Source organism: Heterodontus francisci, chromosome 20 (assembly GCF_036365525.1).
Source record: "Heterodontus francisci isolate sHetFra1 chromosome 20, sHetFra1.hap1, whole genome shotgun sequence".
NCBI classification, from domain to species: Eukaryota; Metazoa; Chordata; class Chondrichthyes; order Heterodontiformes; family Heterodontidae; genus Heterodontus; species Heterodontus francisci.
In genome coordinates this window covers 73,553,454-73,581,106 of record NC_090390.1, presented here as the reverse complement: position 1 = coordinate 73,581,106, position 27,653 = coordinate 73,553,454, and the positions used below count along the sequence as shown (strand labels likewise).

Sequence of the window (27,653 nt, the reverse complement as noted above, 5' to 3'; positions counted from 1 at the left end):
CACCATTTAAATTCCATATTAGCTGGGACAGAAGCCCCGTGTGGGTGTGCGCCATGAACCTGCATAGGCCTCTCTTCTGGTCAGAATTGTTACGAATTCCAGCCAGGCAGGAGCCAAACACAGTAAGCAACATTCTGCCTGGCTGAAACCCAAACTGCAGCTACCAGTCTGCGATGGAAATGTACCCGGAATCACCCTTAGTTTATGAGTTCACTGTTACATGCCAACAGTCTGCCAGCACTTTCATGTTAATTTTCCAGTTTAAACATCTACTTCTGTCAAACACCATTACCCTATGTTCTTCTCCAGTTGGACCAGTATGGTACAGAGACTATTCCATGATTGCCAACAGGCTTGTGTGGGATGGTGACTGTCTGGCCAAATTTTCCCAGATCCCTGAGACAGAGCTCCTCTTTGTAGCACCTGATAGCCATGCCAAGATTAGCAAAGCTTGCCCATGAAGGTCAATTAATTTCTAATGCCCAGTGGAGGCTGGAATTTAAACTGAGAGCCACTGGGAGTCAACAGACCACCCCTGGAATTCTTATTCTACCTTTCTTCACTCTCAAAACAATCGGCACCTTTTCCCCAATTTTTATTCTATATTCACACATGTGCAGAATCCTCCGGGGACCTGTTTTACTAACAAAGGTACAGTCTCCAGCCTTGATTACGAGTTGAAAAGATGTTTTTTTTGTTTTGACAAATTAATATTGTAGTACTGCCTCTCAACAGACCTTTGGGATCGCTTCACAGAGAGCATGGCTGGCTTTGCTACTGATCCAGACTTTTTCTTTAGAAGTCATATTGGAACAAATAGTCTGGAGCTCAGTCAGAACGGATTCATACGGGAGTACATGTACATTGAAACTGGGTGGTGTATCACAGTCAAGCTGCAAATGTTCTTTCACAGCAGGGTCATCCATATGCATCTCATTGATGAACAGTCTGCAATAAAAGGATAAAAAAACATGGTATTATTAGTAATTAGCCTCCTGAGAATTATTGTGGCATTGGCTTTTGTTTTAAAAATTCGCTCTTTTCAACTGATTAATCCTTACCCCTTGCCTGTATTGCATTCTTATAACCCTATAATAGCTAGTTCCGAAGCAAACAAAAAGAAATGAAAGCAAAAACAAGGAAAATAATTTAACACGTAGTCTGTAATGTTATATCTAAAAAAAAAAATCACAAAAAATACTTGTATTTATATAGAACCTTTCATGACCTCAGAACATCCCAAAGCACCTTACAGTCAATGAAGTAGTTTTGAAGTGCAGTCATTGTTGTTATGTGGAAAACACAACAGCCAATTTGCAAACAGCATGACCCAAAAATGGCAATGTGATGACCAACAACACTCAAGAAGCTCGACACTATCCGGGACAAAGCAGCCCGATGGATTGGCACCTCATCTACAAACATTCACTCCCTCCACCACCAACACAAAGCAGTGTGTACCCTCTACAAGATGCACTGCAGCAATGTACCAAGGCTCCTTAGACAGCACCTTCCAAACCCGCAACCTCTACCAACTAGAAGGACAAGGGCAGCAAATGCATGGGGACACCATCACCTCCAAGTCACACACCATCCTGACTTGGAACTATATCGCTGTTTCTTCACTGTCGCTGGGTCAAAATCCTGGAACTCCCTTCCTAACAGCACTGTGGGTGTATCTACCTCACCTGGACTACAGCAGTTCAAGGCGGCAGCTCACCACCACCTTCTCCAGGGCAATTAGGGATGGGCAATAAATACTGGCCTAGACGACCCATGAATGAATTACAAAAAAATATAAATTTTTTTTAAGTGATATTCATTGAAAAATAAATATTGACCAGGACACTGGGGATAACTCCCCTGCTTTTCTTCAAAATAGTGCTATGGGATCTTTTACATTCATTTGGTGGGACAGATAGGGCTCGGTTTAATGTCTCATTCAAAAGACAGCACCTCCGCAGTGCAGCACTCCCCCAGTACTGCAGTGCAGTTTCAGCCGAGATGTTTGTGCTCAAGTCTCTGGAGTGGACTTGAATTAAAAATCTTCTAACTCCAAAGTAAGGGTTCTGTTAACTGAGCGATGGCTGACACAGATGCAGATATCACATTGAGCTTTACAAAGCCCAAAAATGTGACTCATACAAATGCATCGCCTTTGTGGGGCATTAATTGGACGCAAGTTATCTACTTTTAAAATTATCAATATTCATTCCAAATTACTATCCAGCAGCAGCTGCTAGAAGTACATGGAAGGACAATGAGGTTTGGGATAAATCAGGCAATATGCAGTTGGATAGCCTGCCAATGCTCACTGGCAAGGCTGACAAATGAATGGTTGTGAATTGGACAAGTTACCAGAAGGTATCTGGAACAATACCTCAGCAAGCAGTCAATGCCTTCAGTACAGAATGGAACAACGTAGGAAGAAAACAATGGTCATTACCAAGGTCCCTCTGTACTTCCTGGGGTCCTACCATCCACTGTATATTCCCTTGCCTGGTTAGCCCTCCCAAAATGCATCACCTCATACTTCTCAGGATTAAATTCCATTTACCACTGCTCCACCCATCTTTCCAGCCCATCTATATCGTCCTGTAATCTAAGGCTTTCCTTTTCACTATTTACGACACCACCAACTTCTGTGTCATCTGCCAACTTACTGATCATACCTTCTTCATATTTTTACATAACTCTGCTTGCAATACATGGCAGGTTCAGAAATCGGACACAAAAGGCTAGACTTCTTCACACGTTTGTTGCCTTATAGCTCCAAGTCATAAGAACATAAGAAATAGGAGCAGGAGTAGGCCATTCAACCTCTCAAGCCTGCTCCGCCATTCAATAAGATCATGGCTGATCAGATTGTGGCCTTATCTCCACTTTCCTGCCTGCTCCACATAACTCTCGACTCCCTTGTCGATCAAAAATCTGTCTAACTCATCCTTGTATATATGCTATGACCCAGCCTTCACTGCTCTCTGGGGAAGAGAATTCCAAAGTCTAACGACCCACTGTGAGAAAAAAATCCTCTTCATCTTAAATGGGAGATCCCTTATTTTTAAACTGTGTCCTCTAGTTCTAGATTCCCTCACAAGGGGAAACATCCTACAAGCATCCACCCTGTCAAGTCCCCTCAGAATCTTACATGCTTAAATAAGATCACCTTTCATTCTTTAAAACTCCAAATGTATAAGCCTAACCTGCTCAATCTTTCCTTGTAAGACAACCCCTTCATCCCAGAAATCAGCTGAGAGAACCTTCTCTAAACTGCTTCCAATGCAATTACATGCTTCCTTAAGTAAGGAGACCAAAACAGTACACAATACTCCAGTTGTGGTCTCACTAAGGCCCTGTACAGCTGCAGCAACATTTCTCTACTTTTATACTCCATTCCCCTTGCAATAAAGGGGAGGTCATGTCTAACAAATTTCACTGAATTTTTCAAAGAGGTGATTAGGTGTGTAGATGAGGGTAAAGCAGTTGATGTAGTCTACATGGACTTCAGTAAGGCTTTTGATAAGGTCCCATAAGGGAGATTGGTCAAGAAGGTAAGAGCCCATGGGTTCCAGGGCAATTTGGCAAATTGGATCCGAAATTGGCTTAGTGGCAGGAGGCAGAGGGTGATGGTCGAGGGTTGTTTTTGCAATTGGAAGCCTGTGACCAGTGGTGTACTGCAGGGATCGGTGCTGGGAGCCTTGCTGTTTGCAGTGTACAATGATGATTTAGACGTGAATATAAAAGGTATGATCAGTAAGTTCGCAGATGACAGGAAAATTGGTGGTGTCGTAAATAGTGAGGAGGAAAGCCTTAGATTACAGGACAATATAGATGGGCTGGTAAGATGGGTAGAGCAGTGACAAATGGAATTTAATCCTAAGAAGTGTGAGGTGTTGCATTTTGGGAGGACTAACAAGGCAAGGGAATATACAATGGATGGTAGGACCCTAGAAAGTACAGAAGGTCTGAGAGACCTTGGTGTACTTGTCCACAGATCACTGAAGGTAGCAGCACAGGTAGATAAGGTGGTTAGGAAGGCATTTGGGATAAGCCTTTATTAGCCGAGGCATAGAATACAAGAGCAGGGAGGTTATGATGGAGCTGCATAAAAATACTGTGTACAGTTCTGGGCACCACACTATAGGAAGGATGTCATTGCACTGGAGAGGGTTCAGAGGAGATTCACAAGGATGTTGCCTGGGCTGGAGCATTTCAGCTATGAAGAGAGACTGGATAGACTAGGGTTGTTTTCCTTAGAGCAGGGAAGGCTGAGGGGGTACCTGATTGAAGTATTCAAAGTTATGAGGAGCATAGATAGGGGAGATAGCAAGAAACTTCTTCCCTTAGCGGAGGTGTCAATAACCAAGGGGCACAGATTTAAGGTAAGGGGCAGGAAGTTTAGAGGGGATTTGAGGAAAAGAAATTTCACCCAGAGGGTGGTTGGAATCTGGAACATACTGCCTGAAGGGGTGGTAGAGGCAGGGACCCTCACAAGATTTAATAAGGATTTAGATGAGTTTGAAATGCCATAGCATACAAGGCTATGGGCCATGTGCTGGAAAATGGGACTAGGACAGGCTTAATGGCCGGTGCGAAAACAGTGAGCCGAAGGGCCTGTTTCTGTGCTGTATAACTCTATGACTCTATTCCATTTGCCTTCCCAATCACGTTCAGGCTAGCTTTTTGTGATTCATGTACCAGGACACCCAGATCCCTCTGTGCCACAGATTTCTGCAATCTCTCTCCATTTAAATAAGATTCTGCTTTTCTATTCCTCCTGTCAAAGTGGGCAACCTCACATTTTCCCACTTTGTACTCCATCTGCCATATTTTATTCCCACTCACTTTACCTATCTATATCCCTTTGCAGACTTTTTGCGTCCACTTCACAACATGCTTTCCTATCTTTGTGCCATCAGCAAATTTAGCTATCATACACTTGGTCCCTACATCCAAATCATTAATATAGATTGTAAATAGTTGAGGCCCCAGCACTGATTCCTGTGGCACTCCACTAGTTACAGTTTGGCAACTAAAAAATGAGCCATTTATCCCAACTCTCTGCCTCCTGTTAATTAACCTCTATCCATGCTAATATGGTACCCCCAAAAAAATGAGCCATTTATCCCAACTCTCTGCCTCCTGTTAATTAACCTCTATCCATGCTAATATGGTACCCCCAACCCCATGAGCTCTTATCTTGTGTAGTAACCTTTTGTGTGGCACCTTATCGAATGCCTTCTGGAAATCCAAATACCCCATGTCTACTGGTTCCCCATTATCCACCCTGCTAGTTACTTCCTCAAAGAACTCTAATAAATTTTCCAAACACGATTTCCCTTCTACAATGCCATGTTGACTCTGCTTGATTGTATTATAATTTTCTAAATGTCTTGCTATTATCTTCTTAATAATGGATTCAAGCATTTTCCCTACGACAGACGTTCGGCTAACTGGCCTATAGATTCCTGCTTTCTGTCTCCCTCCCTTCTTAAAGAGTCCACTACCCTACATCCAAATCATTAATATAGATTGTAAATAGTTGAGGCCCCAGCACTGATCAAAGGCTAAAAGGCTTGTACCTAACACACCCAGTCTTCCTCTCAGGTGAAATGATTTGCTGCTATGACAAGGCACTGGAATCAAATTTTAAAATATTTACTTGTGGTTGTGTGGGTGGTAAGCAGTGAATTACAATGACATCTTATTAGTGTGTCCAATTTGTTCAAAATATATAAGGTGCTCAGACTTAAAGATATATGGAGGGAAGAAAATTTAATCTAAAGCTTAATTTCGAAGCTGGTGTTAGAGAGTAAGCTCCATACATTTACACAACTAAATCCAGTTCTGCTGCCCCAGCAGCACACCTGAAAAAAGGGTGTAAGGAGGCTCAGGTGGACCATAAATACCGGCATGGACCAGTTGAGATGAATGGCCTGATTTTGTCCTGTAGATACTTTGTAGTAGTGTGAAAGTGGATTAAAGTTGAATGCAGTTAGCGAATGAATTGAGGAAAGGTGGATGTAGCAGGCAAAGTGAAATGAGAAGCAAGAGAGCTGTAGAAACATTGAAAAACAGGAAGGACAGATGAAAACAATTATGTTAAAGGTGTCACAGTCCTGTGCTTTTTTTTTCCTCTCCTCAGAAATATTGTGGTGCGCCTTTAAGACCATAAAGAGATCAATGCACCTTTAAGATCTCTCTGGAGGTAGTGAGTCAGACTGCATTCTGGATGCCAAGCAACAGTCACAGAGAGAGAGAGAGGACAAGAGATTCAATGTTGCAGTTTGACTTTTGAATACTGGCTGGCAAAAACTGGTTTGGGCAGAGAGATTGTTCCAGCAATTGAAGGAAGAAGCAGTTTTATTTTCTCTCTCTTTCAAGAAGATTCTACAAAGCTTCAAGCTGAATTAATTCCCTAAGAAAATAAGAAAAAAGCTTTTTTCTTTCACAACAAATTATTGATATCTGCTGTGCTCATCGCTGGGGAAAAAAAAAAGAGTTTAATACTACAATTGCCGAACTGTTGAACCCCATTTTTGGAAGGGCCTTCTGTTTCATCGGACCTTGGAAGACTGCAAGTGAACTTTGACTGTGTTGTATTGGAAGACTCCATTTCGTCAGGAACGTAATTGCAAAGACTTTATTTTTATTTTTTCAGGCAGCTAATTAAAAACCAAACTACTGTTAGTTTGAGTATATGTATGCGAATGCGGGAGTTAGACTTTTTTAAATAAGAAGTTAAAAGGTCTTTAGCTATTGGTTTATCTTAATGTTTAAGATTTTAGGTTTTTTTAATAAATAATTAATTTGTTGATATCTGGTTTGGTTCGCTTCATTCAGGGTTACTCGATTATTCAATTTGGCTGCTGTTTTCTTCGATTTGGAAAGCTTAAAGAAATATGATGCGACGGGACTGAATTGACAGTGCGTTGCTCCCACCACGACCAGAATCATATATTTTGACTGGGGACTTTGTCCTGAGCTGTCGTAACGAAGACAACTAGTTAAGTATTGTCAGAGCGATTTGCACATCACCTACGATGCAACGTACACCCACCATGGAAGACTGACATGTGAGAAATAATAAAGCAGACTGCAATTTGGAAACAAAATGCACCGAGAAAAATGTGACATTGAACTGGCTCTGCAATCAAAGAAAATAGGTTGTGTAAAAATTAGTGGAAGGTATATTTAAGTAAAAACTATTCTAAGTGGATTCATAAAAACAGTGTATTAATAAGTGGGTTTCAGGTAATCAATCAGGGAACTGCAATCAAGTGAATGCACAAACAAGGAGAACACTAGAACAGTTGACAGCTTGCTTCAACTTAAACCTGAATAGCTAATGAGTTCGCATCGGGCAAGTGGCATTATTGCCGGGACAAATGATATCCTACTTAATCGGGGATCTAAATTCACAGCAGGCCTGCACGACAAAACATGGGCTGGAATAATAAATAACAAAAAAGAGACAACAAGCAAATATGACAAGTGCTGGAAATCTGAAACAACAAAAATGCTGGAAATGCAAAGCATTTGAAAAAAGAATAAATTAACGTTTCAGATACTCATGGTTCTGACATCCGTAACATCAGTCTATCTGTGTTATCTTTCCAGATATTGATGGGGCTACTGAACATTAAAATATCAGTAGCTGGTTAACTGATTATTTTGAGCAAAAGGACAAAATCCTAATGTCTCTACGCAATTCCTGCCAACTTTCCCGATGATAAACTCCTGCATCCACATTTATATAGAAGCACACTTAGGTAAACTGGACATGGTGTAATGGGGTATAATTACACCCCACCTCAGTGGAGGCACTGCAGCACGACACAGGCGGGAGGGTGCAATTACAGTGCAACAAGTTTAAGTAGACTTGTAGTTTTCAGAAAGTATTAAGTGATTTGTGGGAATCCAGTTGGCAGACACTGCAACCAGCCTGACAGATTTGCAATGGCAAAACCCATCATAAATGTAGGCATGGACATTTATAATGGGAAAAATGACAACAGAAAGTCCAGTTGCACAGAAATTCAAGTTGCACAGAAAGGAAATGCGCACAGATGTAAGATTTTTAATATGTTACAGCTATATGAGAAAAATATGGTGAAATAGGACATAAGCCCCCAATATTAGTACATGCTTATAAAAGGTTGATATGTACTGAGTCCAACATATACATAAAAATAAATGTATTACTGCTGCCTTTATTTCATTTGGGTGGCAGTTGGTTAGAAATACTTTGTACTAAAGGACCTTTGTACGATCCACTGCAATGTAAATGTATGAAAATATTGGATTATAGATGTGGAGCAACATAAAGTGTATGAGACTTTCCCAATTCCACCCCAGTCCAAATATATTTTAGAGTATATGCTCATTCATACATAAGGGAAGCAAAAATATAGTTAACCCCAGTGCATGTTTCACTGGCCTTGAACGCCCCTCTGCCAGTCAGTGTTCCTGCCCAGCTTCAAATACATGTCATAGAATCCTACAGCATAGGAGGCCATTCAGCCCATCATGCCTGTGCCAGCTCTTTGAAATACCATTTTCCTTGCCGCCCAGCAAATTTTTCCTTTTTAAATATATATCAATTCCCCTTTTGAAAGTTATTATTCAATCTGCTTCCACCACCCTTTCAGGCATTGCATCCAGATCATAACAACCCAATGAGTAAAAGCAATTATCCTCATCTCCCCACTAGGTTTACTTGCCAATTATCTTAAATTTGTGTCCTCTGGTTATCGACCTTCCTGTGAGTGGAAACAGCTGATCACCATTTACTCATCAACCCCCCCCCCCACCCCATTAATTTCAAATACCTCTATTACATCTTCCCTTTAACTTCTTTGCTCTAATGAGAACAACCCCAGCTTCTCCAGTCTCTCCGCGTAACTGAATTCTTTTATTACTGTGTACTTATAATTTTGAAATTTTTGATGTCAGATGCACCCAAATCTAATAAGCCTTCAAAACCATGTTTGTTACAACCTTAGAAAAACTGACATTAAACAAAATTTGAACTTAATAGTTTAAGCTATGCAATAACGCTTCAGATAACAAAATGGAGGGTGCTTTTTGCACCCAAATTACCTAATGGAGTTTAAACCAATGATTGCGAAGGCGAAGAACACTGGATTGTATTGTATCTCAGAGCCACGAAGATTAAACAGCCCTGTGGAGAGGGGCAAAAAAAAAAATCAAAACAGTACAGGCAAGAAAACATTACAATAAAACTTAAATCTTGTCAAGGTTGGAGACCAAACACAGATAGAGTGATCGCTTTGCTGAACCCCTCCATTCAGTCTGCAAGCATGACAATGGACTTCCAGTCACTTGCCATTTTAATTCTCCCCTCCACTCCCACTTGGTCCTCAGTCTCAGACACTGTTCCAAACGATCTCAACGGAAGCTCGAGGAACAGAACCTCATCTTTCGATTACAAAATTTACAGCCTTCTAAACTGAACAATTTCAGATTATAACCACTGCTCCAATTATTTTGGACAGCAGCTATTGGTAATGATTCTGCTGTTGGCATTTACAGCTCCTCTTTTGTTTCTTAACTTTCTTAACTCTCTTTTGCTATGCCCCATCATCCCTTTTGCATTTAATATTTCCTGTTTCCCACCCTATCACAGACCCATCCATTTGTTCTTTCCTCCACCTCCCCCTGGTTTTCCCTGCCTCTGTACTTGCTTAAAATGTGTGACATCTCTGAAACATTAACTGCTCCTCTCTCCACAGATGCTGCCTTACCACACAATATTTCCAGCATTTTCTGTTACTCTCGATTTCCAGCATGTGCAGTATTTTGCTTTTGTTACAATTTTAGTTGTATCAACCACAAACTCCATAGACACGTCACCAATTCCATTCCCTTTCTCAGCCATTGCCTCAAGTTCAAGCAAGCTGCTCAAAATTCCACCACCCAAATTGGCCCCAGGTTCATGACCCTGTTTCTCTTTCATCACAACTGCTGCCTATTTCCCTCTCGATAACATCAACACACTACACCACTGGCCAAACATTAAAACAAGGTCTTGAATCACGCCTGAGGGCTGTGCTAGAATTTGTTTTGAACACACGTTATGCTAAGTATTCAGTGAATACTGTGAGTTATAGATTAAGTTCTAGTTTCATGCATTTATCCTTGATAATACCTTGTAATATATATGTAAATAACTTATACAGATGTTGCATAACAGCTTTCAAAATGTGCAGATAGCTCCTAAGGGAATTCACTGCTGCTGGAGCTTAAGTAAGTACAGCTCAACAATCACTGTCATATGTAAGGTTGATTGACAAGAACTCATACATATTTAACACTAGGAGTAAGAGTTATATGACTTGCAGCATCTTCAAGAGGTGAAATACAAGTACTGCAATAATCTGACAGAAGAAGCCGCAATTACCATTTAACGTCAACATTTCATAAACACTGAAGAAAAAACTTGCAAGAGGCATACAATTTCAAGAGAAGTGTAGGCCTGTACAAAACTGTGGTTCTGTAATTACCCTGCAAAGTTATGCTATATGCTGCAGAACGAGTGCACAACAGATCACATAAGTCTTATTTGTCAAACAGATCATTTACCAGATACCACAAGTTAGGTCTAACAATTAAAGGATTCGCTGGGAGAGGGGGAGGGGGAGGCAGAATGCATAGTTGAAACAATCATGTCCGCAGCTCACGTTGCTGAGTGCATTGCCCAGTGAGGCACTGAATTATATACACAAGGAAAGTCCCCTGGGCTCTATCCCCAAAATGTGCTAGTTGGCTCATGGCAGCCAAGATGCCAGCTGGATCAGTACAATTTACCTCAGCAGTCCTGGTTAAATGAATGAGGGAAAAAAAGTCAGGTCTTCCACTCCTGATCGCTTTCCAGTGACCAGAGCTGGAAAACGAATGTAGGCCTGAGGAAGATTGTCCTAAGCTGTGATGCTCCTCCAATCAAATAACCTGTTGACATTAAGTGTCTAGGTTTACAAGAATGGCCTCAGAGCAGTGAATTCCAACAATTAAAAAGAATGTTTTTGCCCTTTAATGTGTCCCAGTAAAGGGGAGATGTTGGTAGCATTAGAATGAGATGCACAAAGAATTAAGGGGGGGGAGGGGGAAAGAGGAGGGGGGGAGGGGGGAAAGAGGAGGGGGGGGGAGGGGGAAAGAGAGGAGGGGGGGGAGGGGGAAAGAGGAGGGGGGGGAGGGGGGAAAGAGGAGGGGGGGGAGGGGGGAAAGAGGAGGAGGGGGGAGGGGGAAAGAGGAGGAGGGGGGAGGGGGAAAGAGGAGGAGGGGGGAGGGGGAAAGAGGAGGAGGGGGGAGGGGGAAAGAGGAGGAGGGGGGAGGGGGAAAGAGGAGGAGGGGGGAGGGGAAAGAGGAGGGGGGAGGGGAAAGAGGAGGGGGGGAGGGGGAAAGAGGAGGAGGGGTGGGGAAAGAGGAGGGGGGGGCGAAAGAGGGGGTGGGCGAAAGAGGGGGGGGGCGAAAGAGGGGGGGGCGAAAGAGGGGGGGGGGCGAAAGAGGGGGGGGCGAAAGAGGGGGGGGGGCGAAAGAGGGGGGGGGGCGAAAGAGGGGGGGGGCGAAAGAGGGGGGGGGCGAAAGAGGGGGGGGCGAAGAGGGGGGGGCGAAAGAGGGGGGGGGCGAAAGAGGGGGGGGGCGGAGAGGGGGGGCGGAGAGGGGGGGCGGAGAGGGGGGGGCGGAGAGGGGGGGGAGAGGGGGGGGAGAGGGGGGGGAGAGGGGGGGGAGAGGGGGGGAGAGGGGGGGAGAGGGGGGGGAGAGGGGGGGGAGAGGGGGGGAGAGGGGGGGGAGAGGGGGAAAGAGGAGGAGGGGGAGAGGGGGAAAGAGGAGGAGGGGGGAGGGGGAAAGAGGAGGAGGGGGGAGGGGGAAAGAGGAGGAGGGGGGAGGGGGAAAGAGGAGGAGGGGGGAGGGGGAAAGAGGAGGAGGGGGGAGGGGGAAAGAGGAGGGGGGGAGGGGGAAAGAGGAGGGGGGGAGGGGGAAAGAGGAGGGGGGAGGGGGAAAGAGGAGGGGGGGAGGGGGAAAGAGGAGGGGGGGAGGGGGAAAGAGGAGGGGGGGAGGGGGAAAGAGGAGGGGGGAGGGGGAAAGAGGAGGAGGGGTGGGGAAAGAGGAGGAGGGGTGGGGAAAGAGGAGGAGGGGTGGGGAAAGAGGGGGGGGGTGGGGAAAGAGGGGGGGGGTGGGGAAAGAGGGGGGGGGTGGGGAAAGAGGGGGGGGGTGGGGAAAGAGGGGGGGGTGGGGAGAGAGGGGGGGGAGAGAGGGGGGGAGAGAGGGGGGGGAGAGAGGGGGGGGAGAGAGGGGGGGGAGAGAGGGGGGGGAGAGAGGGGGGGGAGAGAGGGGGGGGAGAGACGGGGGGGGAGAGAGACGGGGGGGAGAGAGACGGGGGGGGAGAGAGACGGGGGGGGGAGAGACGGGGGGGGGAGAGACGGGGGGGGGAGAGACGGGGGGGGGAGAGACGGGGGGGGGGAGAGACGGGGGGGGGAGAGACGGGGGGGGGAGAGACGGGGGGGGGAGAGACGGGGGGGGAGAGACGGGGGGGGGAGAGACGGGGGGGGAGAGACGGGGGGGGAGAGACGGGGGGGGAGAGACGGGGGGGGGAGAGACGGGGGGGGGAGAGACGGGGGGGGGAGAGACGGGGGGGGGAGAGACGGGGGGGGGGAGAGACGGGGGGGGAGAGAGACGGGGGGGGGAGAGACGGGGGGGGGGAGAGACGGGGGGGGGGGAGAGACGGGGGGGGGGAGAGACGGGGGGGGGGAGAGACGGGGGGGGGAGAGACGGGGGGGGGGAGAGACGGGGGGGGGGAGAGACGGGGGGGGGAGAGACGGGGGGGGGGAGAGACGGGGGGGGGAGAGACGGGGGGGGGGAGAGACGGGGGGGGGGAGAGACGGGGGGGGGGAGAGACGGGGGGGGAGAGACGGGGGGGGGGAGAGACGGGGGGGGGGAGAGACGGGGGGGGGAGAGACGGGGGGGGAGAGACGGGGGGGGGAGAGACGGGGGGGGGGAGAGACGGGGGGGGGAGAGACGGGGGGGGGGAGAGACGGGGGGGGGGAGAGACGGGGGGGGGGAGAGACGGGGGGGGGGAGAGACGGGGGGGGGAGAGACGGGGGGGGGGGGGAGAGGGGGGGGGAGAGGGGGGGGGAGAGGGGGGGGGAGAGGGGGGGGGAGAGGGGGGGGAGAGGGGGGGGGAGAGGGGGGGGAGAGGGGGGGGGAGAGGGGGGGGGAGAGGGGGGGGAGAGGGGGGGGGAAGAGGGGGGGGGAGAGGGGGGGGGGAGAGGGGGGGGGAGAGGGGGGGGGGGAGAGGGGGGGGGAGAGGGGGGGGGAGAGGGGGGGGGGGAGAGGGGGGGGGGAGAGGGGGGGGGAGAGGGGGGGGGGGAGAGGGGGGGGGAGAGGGGGGGGGGAGAGGGGGGGGGAGAGGGGGGGGGAGAGGGGGGGGGGAGAGGGGGGGGGAGGGGGGGGAGAGGGGGGGGGAGAGGGGGGGGGGAGAGGGGGGGGGGAGAGGGGGGGGGAGAGAGGGGGGGGAGAGGGGGGGGAGAGGGGGGGGGAGAGGGGGGGGAGAGGGGGGGGGAGAGGGGGGGGGAGAGGGGGGGGTGAGAGGGGGGGGTGAGAGGGGGGGAGAGAGGGGGGGAGAGAGGGGGGGAGAGAGGGGGGGGAGAGAGGGGGGGGAGAGGGGGGGGGGAGAGGGGGGGGGAGAGGGGGGGGGAGAGGGGGGGGAGAGGGGGGTGGAGAGGGGGGTGGAGAGGGGGGGGAGAGGGGGGTGGAGAGGGGGGGGGAGAGGGGGGGGGGAGAGGGGGGGAGAGGGGGGGGGAGAGGGGGGGGAGAGGGGGGGAGAGGGGGGGGAGAGGGGGGAGAGGGAGGGGGTGGGAGGGGGAGGGAGGGGGAGAGGGAGGGGAGGGAGGGGGAGAGGGAGGGGGAGGGAGGGGGAGGGAGGGGGAGGGAGGGGGAGGGAGGGGGAGGGAGGGGGAGGGAGGGAGGGGATAGGATGGAGGGTGGGTGGGGATAGGAGGGAGGGAGGGGATAGGAGGGAGGGAAGGAGGGAGGGAGGGTATCGGAGAGAGGGAGGGAGGGGATGGGAGGGAGGGGATGGGGATAGGATGGAGGGTGGGTGGGGATAGGAGAGAGGGAGGGGATCGGAGGGAGGGAGGGGATCGAGGGAGGGAGGGGATCGGAGGGAGGGAGGGGATCGGAGGGAGGGGATGGGGAGAGAAATGCTCACTTCCCTGTGAATTCTGCAGTAAGATATTAAAAATGTTGATGCTTGGAACAAAATAATGTTCAAGTTGGCCCTGAAGAGAGCCCTTGATGGAAGATGATACCTTAAGGAATATAGATTATTGTACATCACATCACTACTAACTATCACCATAGCTTAGCCGGGCACACTCAGCTCCAAGTCAGAACGCCGAGACTCAAAATTTACTCTCTGACTCGTACACATTATTTCAGCTAACACTGCAATCAGTAAGAGAAGAACATTGCACAAGTACTGTCAGACACGGCACTAGAAAGAAGCTGTTCAAGCTTCAATGGCACTCTTTCAAGAGACAGTAGAGTGTTCTGGTGCTAACCTGGACAACATTGCTCCCACAACCGACACCAAGATAAAACAGATTAACTCATCATTCATTCCATTGCTTTTCATAGAACCAAGCTGTGTGCAAAATAATGTTTTCATTTATTAGGGAGTCCAAAGCCAGAGGATATAAATATAAGTTGCAAATAAATCCAATAAGAATTTCAGGAGAAACTTTTTTAATTATTCAGACAGTGGCTATAATATGGAACTTGCTACTACAGGGAGTAGTTGAGGCAAACAGCACAGAAGAACAGAGGCTAAATAAGTACTTGAGGGAGAAAGGAGTAGAAGGATAAGCTAATAGAGCTAAAGGAAGCAGGGTAGGAGGAAGCTGTATGGAGCATCAATACCAGCATGGACCAGCTGGAGCAAATGCTTTGTTTCTATGAACATTACGTAAATGGTTGGATAGTACTTGGGATATTTCACTGACATGAATAGGTGCTATATAAATGTAAAAATGTAAATACTACTTAAATGTAAATTCTTCCTCTTCCATAAAATTTCTTTCTAAAAATAACATTGATTTTTCAATTCCTAAATTCTTCAAAGGAAAAAAAATGTACCCACATGCAATTTCATCGAGGCTGTGATCACCAGCCAACTGGCATTCTTCTCTGCCATCTTTGCACGCTGTTGTACAATTTTGTCTTGCCAAGACATACCTGAAAGGAAGTTAAAACACAATTCTGAAAACCGTAAGCATTACTTCTACAAGACGAAGCAAGGATTGACATTAATATTTAAGGACAGAAGAACAGGAGTAGGCCATTCAGATGCCTCCAGCCTATTCCACCATTCAATGGGATCGTAACTGATCTGTATCCTAATTTTTTTTTTAATATGTTCGTTCATGGGATGTGGGCATCGCTGGCTAGGCCAGCATTTTATGCCCATCCCTAATTGCCCTTGAACTAAGTTGCTCACTAGGCCATTTCAGAGGACAGTTAAGAGTCAACCACATTGCTGTGGGTCTAGAGTCACATGTAGGCCAGACCAGGTCAAGACGGCAGATTTCCATCCCTAAAGGACATTAGTGAACAAGATGGGTTTTTACAACAATCGACAATGGTTTCATGGTCACCATTAGACTAGCTTTTTAATTCAGCTATATTAATTGAATTCAAATTTCACCATCTGTCATGGTGTCCCCAGAGCACTAGCCTGGGCCTCTGCATTGCTAGCCCAGTGACATTACCACTATACCACCATGACCATCTACTTGCCTTGGTTCCATATCCTTTAAACGCAAACATCTATCGATCTCAGGTTTAAAATTAATTGAGCTAGTATCTGCTGTTTCCTGTGCACGTGTGTTCCACACTTCTATCACCCTTCGCATCAAGGGTTTCCTAACTTCTGTTTGGAATAGCCTGGCTCTGATTTTAAGATTATGACTCCATGTCCTAGATTCCCTGACCAGCAGAAAAAAGTTTCTATCTACCCTATCAATTCCTTTCAAAATCCAAAACACCCCAAATCAAATCAACCTTAACCTTCTATATTCCAGAGAATACAAGTCTAGTTTATGTAATCTCTCCTCAATGTAACCCTTGGAGCACTAGTAACATTTGGTGAACTTGTGCTGCACTCCTTCCAAGGCCAAAATATCCGAAGTTGCTGCGTCCAGAATTGTACACATTACACCAGATGCGGTCTAAACAGGGTTTTGTAGAGCTGTAGCAAAATGTCCTCTCTGTTATATTCTAGCCCTCTATATATAAAGACGAACATTCCATTCCACATTTATCAGACAGCCTACTAGGGGAAACACAAAGTTCAGTCTCTTGACCCCATAACCCAGACTGAGGAGTGCTTTTGTCAGAGATGTAATCACTCAGATGAGATACTAACGGAAGATTCTGCCTACCCATTCCTGCGTAAAAGATAAAAGATCACCTGGTGCTATTTGAAATGTGTCGGCCAGGCTGTAAGTGTTTTCCTGCCATTGTACATGAGACAGTTGGAGTGAATTGTTGTTGGTGGCTTTACAGGGAGGGCAGACAGGCTGGTATTTGGGTACCCGGGGGGTGGGGGGGGGGCGCGAAATCACCCTTTCTCTCTTCCCTGGTGGGATTTTAGGAGGGTGGCTACTCCTGTCTTACACCACTCTAGCTGCATGGGTTGGTTCCTCTTTTACAGTGGGCAATGAGGAATACCTGATCACAGAAAGTAGATTTCTATATCAGTGCTGAGATAGCACAATGTTGGCAGTAACCATTACCCAAGTTTAGTAATGAACAGCTGCTGGAGACTTCCAAGTCAGATCTATGTTCAGTGCTGTTGAAAATAGGCTATAGATCTGAAATTTATCTAACTCCCTAAAGTGATTCTTAATTATATTCTTCAAAACAACACCCCTTTTGAAAGACAACTACAATAGCTCTTTCACATTCAGTAGTATGAAACAAAGCAATGATTTTGGTTCCCTAAGAGAACATTACAAACAGAATATTTCATGGTTCTGACAGGTGGAAAAGTAAGCTTTGATGACACAAAGAGTCTGCAAAGAGAAATAGACGGGTAAAGTAGTGGGCAAGAAGGTGGCAGATCGAGTATAATGTTGGGCAATGTGAAATTATCCACTTTGGTAGGAAGAATAGAAAGGCAGAATATTTTTGAAAAGTTAAGAGACTAGTACATATTGGTATGTTGGCCTTTATTCCAAGGGGTTTGGCGTATAATAGTAAAGAAGTCTTGCTGTAATTACATAGGCTTGGAGTAGTGTGTACAGTTTTGGTATCTTTACCTAAGGAAGGATAGGCCTTAGAGGGGGTGCAACAAACTTTCACTAGTTTGATTGCTGGGATAAGATTGAGTAAATGGTCCTATATGTAGTTTAGAAGAATGAGAGATGATCTCATTGAACTGTATAAACTTCCTGGAGGGCCTGACAGGGTAGATACTGAGAGGTTGTTTCCCCTCAGCTGGAGAGTCTAGAACCTGAGGCAGAATCTCAGCATATGGAGTCAGCCATTTAGGAGATGAGGAGAGATTTCTTCACTCAGAAGATGTGAATCTTTGGAACTCTCTGCCCCAGTGGATGCTCAGTCATTGAGTATATTCAATACTGAGATCAATACATTTTGGACAATAAGGAAATCAATGAATATGGGGAGAAGGCAGGAAAGTGGAGTTGAAGATCAGCTATGATCTTACTGAATGTGAGAGCAGGCTTGAGGGGTCATCTGTTCAGATGTACAATACTTTTAAATCTGCTTTATATTATTCATAACAAGAAATCTGTCTAAAATACTTCTTTCTTCTTAGATTGCTACAAACATTTTTTTGAAAGCTGTATTAGTGATAGTCACAATTTACTTGTATGTTTATCTTTTAAAACTGACCTATTAGGACTAGATGATGGGTTAAGGAGCCTATAATTTCATCTCTGAACGCTCAAATCCAGCCCAAACTGCTGGTAAAAGGTTCTTCACTCTCTGCTGGTGGTAAGGGTCCTACTAAGCTCCAAGTATCCTTATAAACATCCAAACACGTGTGCAGTATGGGACAATCCTCTGAGGTTGAAGTTCAGGAAGTCATTGGGTTGGTGCAGAGGGAGGTTCACTCGTTGTGCGAATACTTGATGTCTAGACAAGCTTTTGCCAAGAAGTAGAAAAAAAAAGTGTTCCACCCACCACTAAGATTAGGTTTGATAGGTGGTTGAAGGAAAAGGATGTGAGAACAAAGTGGGTGCATGCAACTGAAACTACTGCCCATATGCAGAGGATAAATAATAACATGGACTGATTGGGCCAAACAATTGGTTTCAGTGTTGTGATTTCTCTGTAATTCCTGCACTTGGTTATTAGCTCAACTAATATGTAGCACTCTCACTCCTGAGTCAAGGCTTAGGTTTAAAACACACACCATGTCTTGAACACGTAACATAAGACGACACGTCCAGTCTTCATTCTTCTTAATTTGTGGGAACTTGCTGTGTGTAGAATGTCTTTAACATATAGCTGCATAACGGTAACTGCACTTCAAAGCAATTCATTTTATATTAAGTAGAACATAGAACATAGAAAAATACAGCACAGAACAGGCCCTTCGGCCCACGATGTTGTGCCGATCCTTTGTCCTCTGTCAAGGACAATTTAATCTATACCCCATCATTCTCCTTTATCCATATACCTATCTAAAAGCCGTTTGAAAGTCCCTAAAGTTTCTGACTCAACAACTTCCCCAGGCAAGGCATTCCATGCTCGACCACTCTCTGGGTAAAGAACCTTCCCCTGACATCCCCCTTATATCTCCCACCCTTCACCTTAAATTTATGACCCCTTGTAACGCTTTGCTCCACCCGGGGAAAAAGTTTCTGACTGTCTACCCTATCTATTCCCCTGATCATCTTATAAACCTCTATCATGTCACCCCTCATCCTTCTCCGTTCTAATGAGAAGAGGCCTAGAATGTTCAGCCTTTCCTCGTAAGACTTATTCTCCATTCCAGGCAACATCCTGGTAAATCTCCTCTGCACCCTCTCCAAGGCTTCCACATCCTTCCTAAAATGAGGCGACCAGAACTGCACACAGTACTCCAAATGAGGCCTTACCAAGGTCCTGTACAGCTGCATCATCACCTCACGGCTCTTAAATTCAATCCCTCTGCTAATGAACGCTAACACCCCATATGCCTTCTTCACAGCCCTATCCACTTGAGTTGCAACTTTCAACGATCTATGCACATAGACCCCAAGGTCTCTCTGCTCCTCCACATGCCCAAGAACCCTACCGTTAACCCAGTATTTTGCATTCGTGTTTGTCCTTCCAAAATGGACGACCTCACACTTTTCAGGGTTAAACTCCATCTGCCACTTTTCAGCCCAGCACTGCAACCTATCCAAGTCCCTTTGCAGACGACAATAGCCCTCCTCGGTATCCACAACTCCACCAACCTTTGTATCATCTGCAAATTTACTGACCCACCCTTCGACTTCCTCATCCAAGTCGTTAATAAAAATCACAAACAGGAGAGGACCCAGAACTGATCCCTGTGGCACGCCACTGGTAACTGGGCTCCAGGCTGAGTATTTACCATCTAAGACCACTCTCTGCCTTCTATCAGTTAGCCAATTCTTAATCCAACTGGCCACATTCCCCACTATCCCATGCCTCCTGATTTTCTCCATAAGTCTACCATGGGGGACCTTATCAAATGCCTTACTAAAATCCATGTACACCACATCCACTGGTTTACCCTCATCCACTTGCTTGGTCACCTGCTCAAAGAATTCAATCAGGCTTGTGAGGCAAGACCTACCCCTCACAAAACCGTGCTGACTGTCCCGAATCAAGCAGTGTCTTTCCAGATGCTCAGAAATCCTATCCCTCAGCACCTTTTCCATCAACTTGCCTACCACCGAAGTAAGACTAACTGGCCTGTAATTCCCAGGGTTGTTCCTATTCCCTTTCTTGAACAGGGGCACAACATTTGCCACCCTCCAATCACCTGGTACCACCCCCGTCAGCAGAGAAGATGAAAAGATCATTGCCAGCGGCTCTGCAATTTCATCCCTTGCTTCCCATAACATCCTTGGATATACCCCGTCAGGCCCGGGAGACTTGTCTATCTTCAAGTTATTCAAAAACCCCAACACATCTTCCCTCCTAACGAGCACTTCCTCGAGCTTACCAGTCTGTTTCACACCGTCCTCTTCAGTAATACACCCCTTCTCATTCGTAAATACCGAAGAGGAGTACTCATTCAAAACCTCACTTATCTCTTCCGGCTCAACACACAGTCTCCCGCTATTGTATCACCGTTCCTTCATTGTTGATGGGTCAAAAACCTGGAATTCACTTCCTAACAGCACTGTGGGTGTACCTACACCAGATGGACTGCAGTGCTTCAAGAATGCAGCTCACCACCACCTTCTCAAGGGCAATTAGGGATGGGCAACAAATGCTGGCCTTGTCAGTGATGCCCACATCCCAGGGATGAAAAACAAATCTCCTTGGAGATATTTCTGAAAGAAATGTTAAGAACCACAAGTCTTTCTTTTCAGTTTTGAAGTGGTTGATCAACAAAGAAGCAAAATAAACAATAGTGAGGGATCTGTGTGCTCAAGTTCCCAATTGCCCTGACGCAGAAGGCGAACACTGGGAGTATTCAGACAGTAAAACTTAAAACAAAAATTCCATACACAAATTTCATGCAACACAAGAGTCTGATGAAGATCAAAACCATTTTAAAATATTACATTATGTTCAAAACAGCAGCAAGGAACGCCTTAAATACTAAAAAAACTTCAGAATTATGCCAAATGCCTTCCAACCATCAATGATCTTTACTCAGATTAAACTTTATTTTATTGAACTTCAGTTTGCAAAAGGCACTGACGTCAGAAGAATGGTTCCTGACAGATATCAGACTCACCAGTATAACTCATATCCATAACCAACAAAGGTTTACAAGGTCGGCTAGGCTGGTCCTTCCAAATCACATCAACAAGGTTTTCTTTGACAGGCACAAGGGTATGTCCTGCACTCCTCAGTGCTTTAGACAGGATCTTCCATTGGTCTGAAAAATAAATACACTATGGTCCGGATTTTGACCTTGAAGAAAGCTCCCCACAAAGATGTAGCGATCTCCACAGTGTGCATTTCCCCTTTCCCGACGTTAGTTTGAATCTGGCACCAAGTCAAGGGAATCTCCAGGCATCTAGCAAAGGTGATTTCATCAAGCAGGGTAAGCAGCAATCACATTTAAGTATTCTCACAGACAACAAACCAGTAAGTAAAATGCACTGATTATCCTTCACTTGTTAATATCGCTTTACAGCAAGTGAAATAAATAACTGGGACATACAAATGGGATTAGGTAGAAACTGAAATATCAAACAAAAATTAAAGAATCAATTTTTTAAGTATGTGCAATTTATCATAATGGACAAATTTACGATTCCCGAGGGGTTTTTCAGCAGTAATTATGAACTTGGTATGCCATTAAAAACCCAGTTACCCCTCATTCAACAACGTACAACTTTTTCAAGGGTTTTTACAGCGAGAGTAATAGCATTAAAGGGCAAGTTCTTGTCAGTTCAGTGATTTTGAACTGATTGCAGTCTGTGGTGACTTCAAAGCACACCCTAAGAAGCGTAAAATCACTGACTGCAACTTTTGGATTTCCACATTTAATTAGGCATGTGCAGACTCCAGAGGTTGGTGTCAGTTTCAGAGGAGCAATGATGCAAATACCAACTGTTCCACTGTCATTACTATCGCAAACTCCAACCTATATATGTGCCAACAGAAAGGAAAAGCCACATTGTGATCTCTGAGTTCCCATTCCCCATATTAGTTTGAGCATCTGACCAGCACAGCCAGCAAATCCACTGAAAAAAATAAATACTTTTTAAAAATTTAAAGGCCAGTCGTTCTTGCCAACTACATGGTGTCATTAAGTATCTTTTTAACATGTATTACTTTTAACTGAACTAGCAGATCTGGTGCATAAAAGTAAGTGGTTCCCACACTAGTTCTCGCCCAAAGTGTTAGAGACTGGAAAGAGAAAGAAAAACCATTTACCCTACCACTGTGTCACATCTAAAATCGAAAAATGGTTTCAAAATTAATTTCTAAAGTTCTTAAGGCTTAACAGAAGAAAAGAGTCAGAGGAGGCAGCTATTTGGCCCATTGAGCCCATACCAGCTCTCCAAGGTGCTATCCAGTCAGTCCCACTCCGCCACTCGATCCCCGGAGCCCTGCAAGTTTATTTCCTTCAAGTGCCCATCCAATCTCCTTTTGAAGCCAGATCATCTCCACTTCCGCCACCCTTGTGGGTAGCAATTTCCAGGCCATTAGCACCCACTGCATAGAAAAGTGCTTCCTCATATTCATCCTGCATCCCTTAGCCAAAACCTTCAATCTGTGTCCCCTGGTCCTTGTACCATTAGTTAATGGGAACAGTTTTTCCTTGTCGAACTTATCTAAGCCTGTCATAATCTTGTACACCTCCACCAAATCTCCCCTCAATTTCCTTTGCTCTAAGGAGACAACATCAGTTTTTCCAACCTAACCTTGTAACTAAAATCCCCCATCCTTGGAACCATTCTGGTAAATTTCCTCTGCAGCCTCTCAAGGACCCTCACATCCTTCCTATAGGGTATGACCAGAAATGGACGCAATACTCCAGGTTGGGGCCTAACCAGAGCTTTAGAAAGGTTCAGTATAACTTCCTTGCTTTTGTCCTTAATGTCTCTATTGATGAAGCCCAAGATACCATATGTTTTACTAACCACTCTCTCAGTAAATCCTGCCACCTTCAAAGATCGATGCACATGAACCCCCAGGTCCCTCTGTTCCTGCACACTCTTTAGAACTGAGCCATTAAGTCTATATTGCCTCTCCCTATTCCTTCTGCCAAAATACAACACCTCACACTTGTCAGTATTAAATTCCATCTGCCACCTGTCTGTCTATTCTGCTAGCCTGTGTCCTGTTGCATACCATCCTCACTGTTTGCCAAGTTTGGTGTCATTGGCAAATTTTGAAATTCTACTCTGTATTCCAAGATCCAAGTCATTTATATATGGCAAAAAAAGTAGTGACCCTTGGGGAACACCACTGTCTGCCATCCTCCAGAGTGAAAAGCATCCATTTACTACAACTCGCTGCTTTGTGTCCTTAAACCAATTTTTTTTATCCAATTTGACACAGACCCTCCTATTCCATGAGCCTCAATTTTGTTAACCAGCCTTTTATTTGGTACTTTATCAAATGTTTTTTTAAAATCCATATAAACAACATCCACCACATTCCCTTCATCGATCTTCACTGTTACTTCATCAAAAAATTCAATTAGATTAGTCAAGCATGATCTGCCTTTTACAAACCCATGCTGGCTTTCCTTAATTAACTCAAAGCTCTCCAAGTGTCTGTTGATTTCTTCCTTAATTATTGTTTCTAAAACTTTGCCTACCACTGATGTTAAACTAACTTGCCTGTAGTTACTTGGACTGTCCTTACACCCTCTGAATAAGGGTGTCACATTTGCCACTCTCCAATACTCTGGCACCTCCCCCGTATCTAGGGAATATTGGAAGATTATGGCAAGCCCTTCCGCTATCTCCATCCCCATTTCCTTTAGCAACCTGGGATGCAAACCAATCCGGTGACTTATCTACTCTAAGATAAGGCAGGCTTTTTAATACTTCCCACATCTCAATTTCTACCCAATCCATTGCTTCTACCCTCTCTGCTTCTACCAATATTTTGTCAGACTCCATTCTTTAGTGAACACTGATACAAAGTACTTTAAGTATATTAGCCTTGCCCTGCGCCTCTAAGCATATATTACCCTCTTTGTCCCTAATCGGCCCCACTCCACCTCTTACTACCTGCTTACTATTTATATACTGGTAGAAGATTTTTGCGTTCCCTTTTATGTTTTCTGCCATTCTATTCTCGTAGTCTCTCTTTGCCAGTCTTATTTTCCTCTTCTCCTCCCCTCTCAACTTATTGTATATAGCCTGAATCTCTCTTGAACAATTCACCTGACAAGCATAATACTCCCTCTTTTTTTGTTCCATCATAATCTCAATCTTCTTCATCATCCAAGGAGTCTTGTTTTTGGTTCCCTTACCTTTCGCCCCTGTTGGATTGTACCTAGCCTGTACCTGAAGCATCTCTTCTTTAAAGATAACCCATTGTTCCGAATCAACTCTTCCTGTCAGTCTTTGGTTCCATTTTACCCTGGCTAGATCCCTTCTCATCGTATTGAAATTAGCCCTCCTCCAATCTAGACGTCCTACCTTATTTCATTCCTTGCGTTTCTGCATTACTAGTCTAAACCCTACGATACACTGATGACTCTTACCCAAATGTTCCCCAAGAGATGTGACTCCTTTACTCAGGAGAATGAGTAAGTTCCCAAACTTTTAATTTTAAACGTTACACAACTTAACACAATGGAAAAAAATGAATGAATGGAAATAAGAGGTGATCTTTCTAAAAAATACTATGGGTAGATAAACTGCACGTACCAGATGCAATAATAAAAGGATCAACACCCACTTTTGATGTTTCAGGGAGTACCTGTATCAGCCAATCTTCCTGGCTAGGTGTGGTCTTCAAACCTACAACACAAGAGTAAATAGATTCAGAAATAAATGCTTTCATCAATTGTTGGCACAGATACTGAAGCAGTCCATGTAGAAATGCAGAAAGACTTGGACAATATCCAGGCTTGGGCTGATAAATGGCAAGTCACATTTGCGCCACACAAGTGCCAGGCAATGACCATCTCCACAAGGGAGAATCTAACCATCTCCCCTTGACATTCAATGGCATTACGATCGCTGAATCCTCCACTATCAACATCCTGGGGGTTACCATTGACCAGAAATTGAACTGGAGAGCCATATAAATACCATGGCTACAAGAGCAGCTCAGAGGCTAGGAATCCTGCAGCGAGTAACTCACCTCCTGACTCCCCAAAGCTTGTCAACCATCTACAAGGCACAAAATAGGAGTGTGATGGAATACACTCCACTTGCCAGAATAGGTGCAGCTCCAACAACACAAGAAGCTCGACATTATCCAGGACAAAGCAGCCCACTTGATTGGCACCTCATCCACAGACAGACATTCACTCCCTCCACCACCGACGCACAGTGGCAACAGTGTGTACCATCTACATGATGCACTGCAGCAATGCACCAAGGCTCCTTAGACAGCACCTTCCAAACCCGTAACCTCTACTACCTAGAAGGACAAGGGCAGCAGATGCATGGGAACACCACCACCTGCAAGTTCCCCTCCAAGCCACACACCATCCTGACTCAGAACTATTATCGTCGTTCCTTCACTGTCGCTGGGTCAAAATCCTGGAACTCCCTTCCTAACAGCATTGATGGTGTAGCTACCCCACATGGACCACAGCGGTTCAAGAAGGCAGCCCACCACCACCTTCTCAAAGGCAATAAATGCTGTCCTAGGCAGCGACGCCCACATCCCATGAACAAATTTTTAAAAAATCCCACCTCAGAATAGAAAGAAGGTGTCAAACAGCTTGCGTGTTATATTGGCTTATCAACATAGCAGAACCCATTAGCTGAAAGGAGAACATGTAGAAACCTGAGTGCCAACATCCAGTAACAAAAATATTGAAAGCTTTGCACAGTGAGAATGAGATGCATGTGTAGCTGTCAACATGCTACAATAAGTTGAATAAAAACACCTTTTCCAAGTTTCCCAGCAATTTAGGAGAATGGTTATGTAACTGAAGCGCATCAATCTAGCACAGGGTAAGAAAGGAAAAGTTATTCTATTTAACAGATCACCACCATTAGGCAAGTCTGATCAGTATCAAGGGAAAGAGCAGGGGCTGGGGGACTAATTGGATACTTCTTTCAAAGAGCCTGCACAGGTACATTGGGCCAAATGGCCTCTGGCTGTGCTATACAATTCCATGATTTCACTGCTTTGCAAATATTCCAGTTTATGGATGCATGAGAAATCATGCAGAAAATCAGCTTGTATTATGTAAACCTTTTTATCAAGGGTCATAAAACACTTTTGCTTATGTTCCATGCTAATCCTAATGATGGACTGAACACCTTAAATCAGATTTTACCCTGACCCTACTACACTGGAATTCCTGCAGTCTGCTCAGTGATACAATCAAGTAGCAGTAAATCCACACACCTGATCTCAAAGCCAGTAAAAGATGCTTTAAATATCCACTCACCCAATTTCATCAGGGTCCAGTTGTTATCCATTTGCTGGGCAGCCTGAAGGAAGTAACGACCGTCTGTCCACATAGCTGCATGCTCCTGAGTTACAATCGCAGTACCTACAGGCAACCAAATTACAAGCTCTCAGTAAATTCCTTATTGCTTACAATTAAAACACAGAACACAGTCGGAATCGCAACTCTCAGTCGCCAGGAGCAGGTATAGGGAAATAACTCAAGCGTGCCATCAATTTTCTTCCATTGAAATGAAGAGACAGAAAATTGTGGGTTATTCATGCACCATTTCTTCAGATGTCAGCCCAACAGGTGGCAGTAAGGAAGAAATGAAAGTCATGGTAGAATAAACATAGGCTCTGAATGGAGCCAATTTGGTGGCTTCAATGGCCTCCTCTCACTCTGGGCTTTTACGTTTATGCATAACCCACATTAGCCATGGAGATGATGCTGTGCAAGTGGCGTTCAACCTGCATGTGACGAGGGAAGAAAGGCACAATGGGAATAATATTCTTTACCTAGCTGCTTAACGTGGAGTTAAATATAAATATATTCTGCTTCATTTCAGATCCATAATGAAACACCACTGGTTGCTGCTACCTCACCGCAACATGCACACATATGGCATGCACACATACACGTGCACACGAACACACGCACACATATCAACACCCTCAATTTCCCGATGCTAACCCCAATGTACAGTTTATATAGAAAATTTGTCAGCTATTTCATGAGCCTTATCCTTCCTTACTAACCTTCAGAAGAATTTTTTCAAATGCTTTTTGGAGGAGGTTACAGGGAATGGAGGGATTTGAACACAAGGATGAGGATTTTAAAATCTGAGGCACTGCTGGTCCGGGAGCAGTCAGGGAGAATGGGACCGAGTAAAAGTTAGGATATTGGCAGCAGAGTTTTGGAAGAACTCAAGTTTACAGAGGGTGGATGATGGGAGTCTGCTCAGAAGAGGTAACAAAGGCACGGATGCAGGTCTGAGCAGCAGATGAGCTGAGGCAGGAGCAGAGCCGGGCGATATTGGAGAGTGTAGCATTTTTTTGGGGGGTGGGGGGGGGGGGGGGGGGGGGGGAGTGTGAAATATATGCTAATGTTTATTGTAATTACATGTCAATGTTTGGATACCGATCCAAATGGAGGTGTATATTTGTACTAAATATTCAAATTACTTATAAGTGTAAAGAATATAGTTGTCACAATCTATTCAACACATATTTCAACTGTACTGTGCGTATTTTTTCATACTTATGCTTTTTCAACATTACCACTGACCTGCAGAGCCATCAAAGCCTGAAAGAAACTCACGTCTACAGTCACATGGAGCAATGTATTCACTCTGAAAAGCATAAAGGCC

General features: G+C 45.5%; 1 protein-coding gene across 1 annotated transcript in view; it reads right to left on the bottom strand.

Annotated features, from left to right (window-relative positions):
- Positions 1-27,653, bottom strand: part of xpnpep1 (X-prolyl aminopeptidase (aminopeptidase P) 1, soluble) — a 76,345-nt gene that overhangs the window by 36,707 nt on the left and 11,985 nt on the right. The window contains 8 exon segments of the mRNA XM_068053385.1: positions 738-948; positions 9,103-9,184; positions 15,161-15,178; positions 15,181-15,255; positions 20,972-21,115; positions 24,579-24,671; positions 26,285-26,389; positions 27,572-27,635. Of these exon segments, the coding sequence (XP_067909486.1) occupies positions 738-948; positions 9,103-9,184; positions 15,161-15,178; positions 15,181-15,255; positions 20,972-21,115; positions 24,579-24,671; positions 26,285-26,389; positions 27,572-27,635 (792 nt within the window).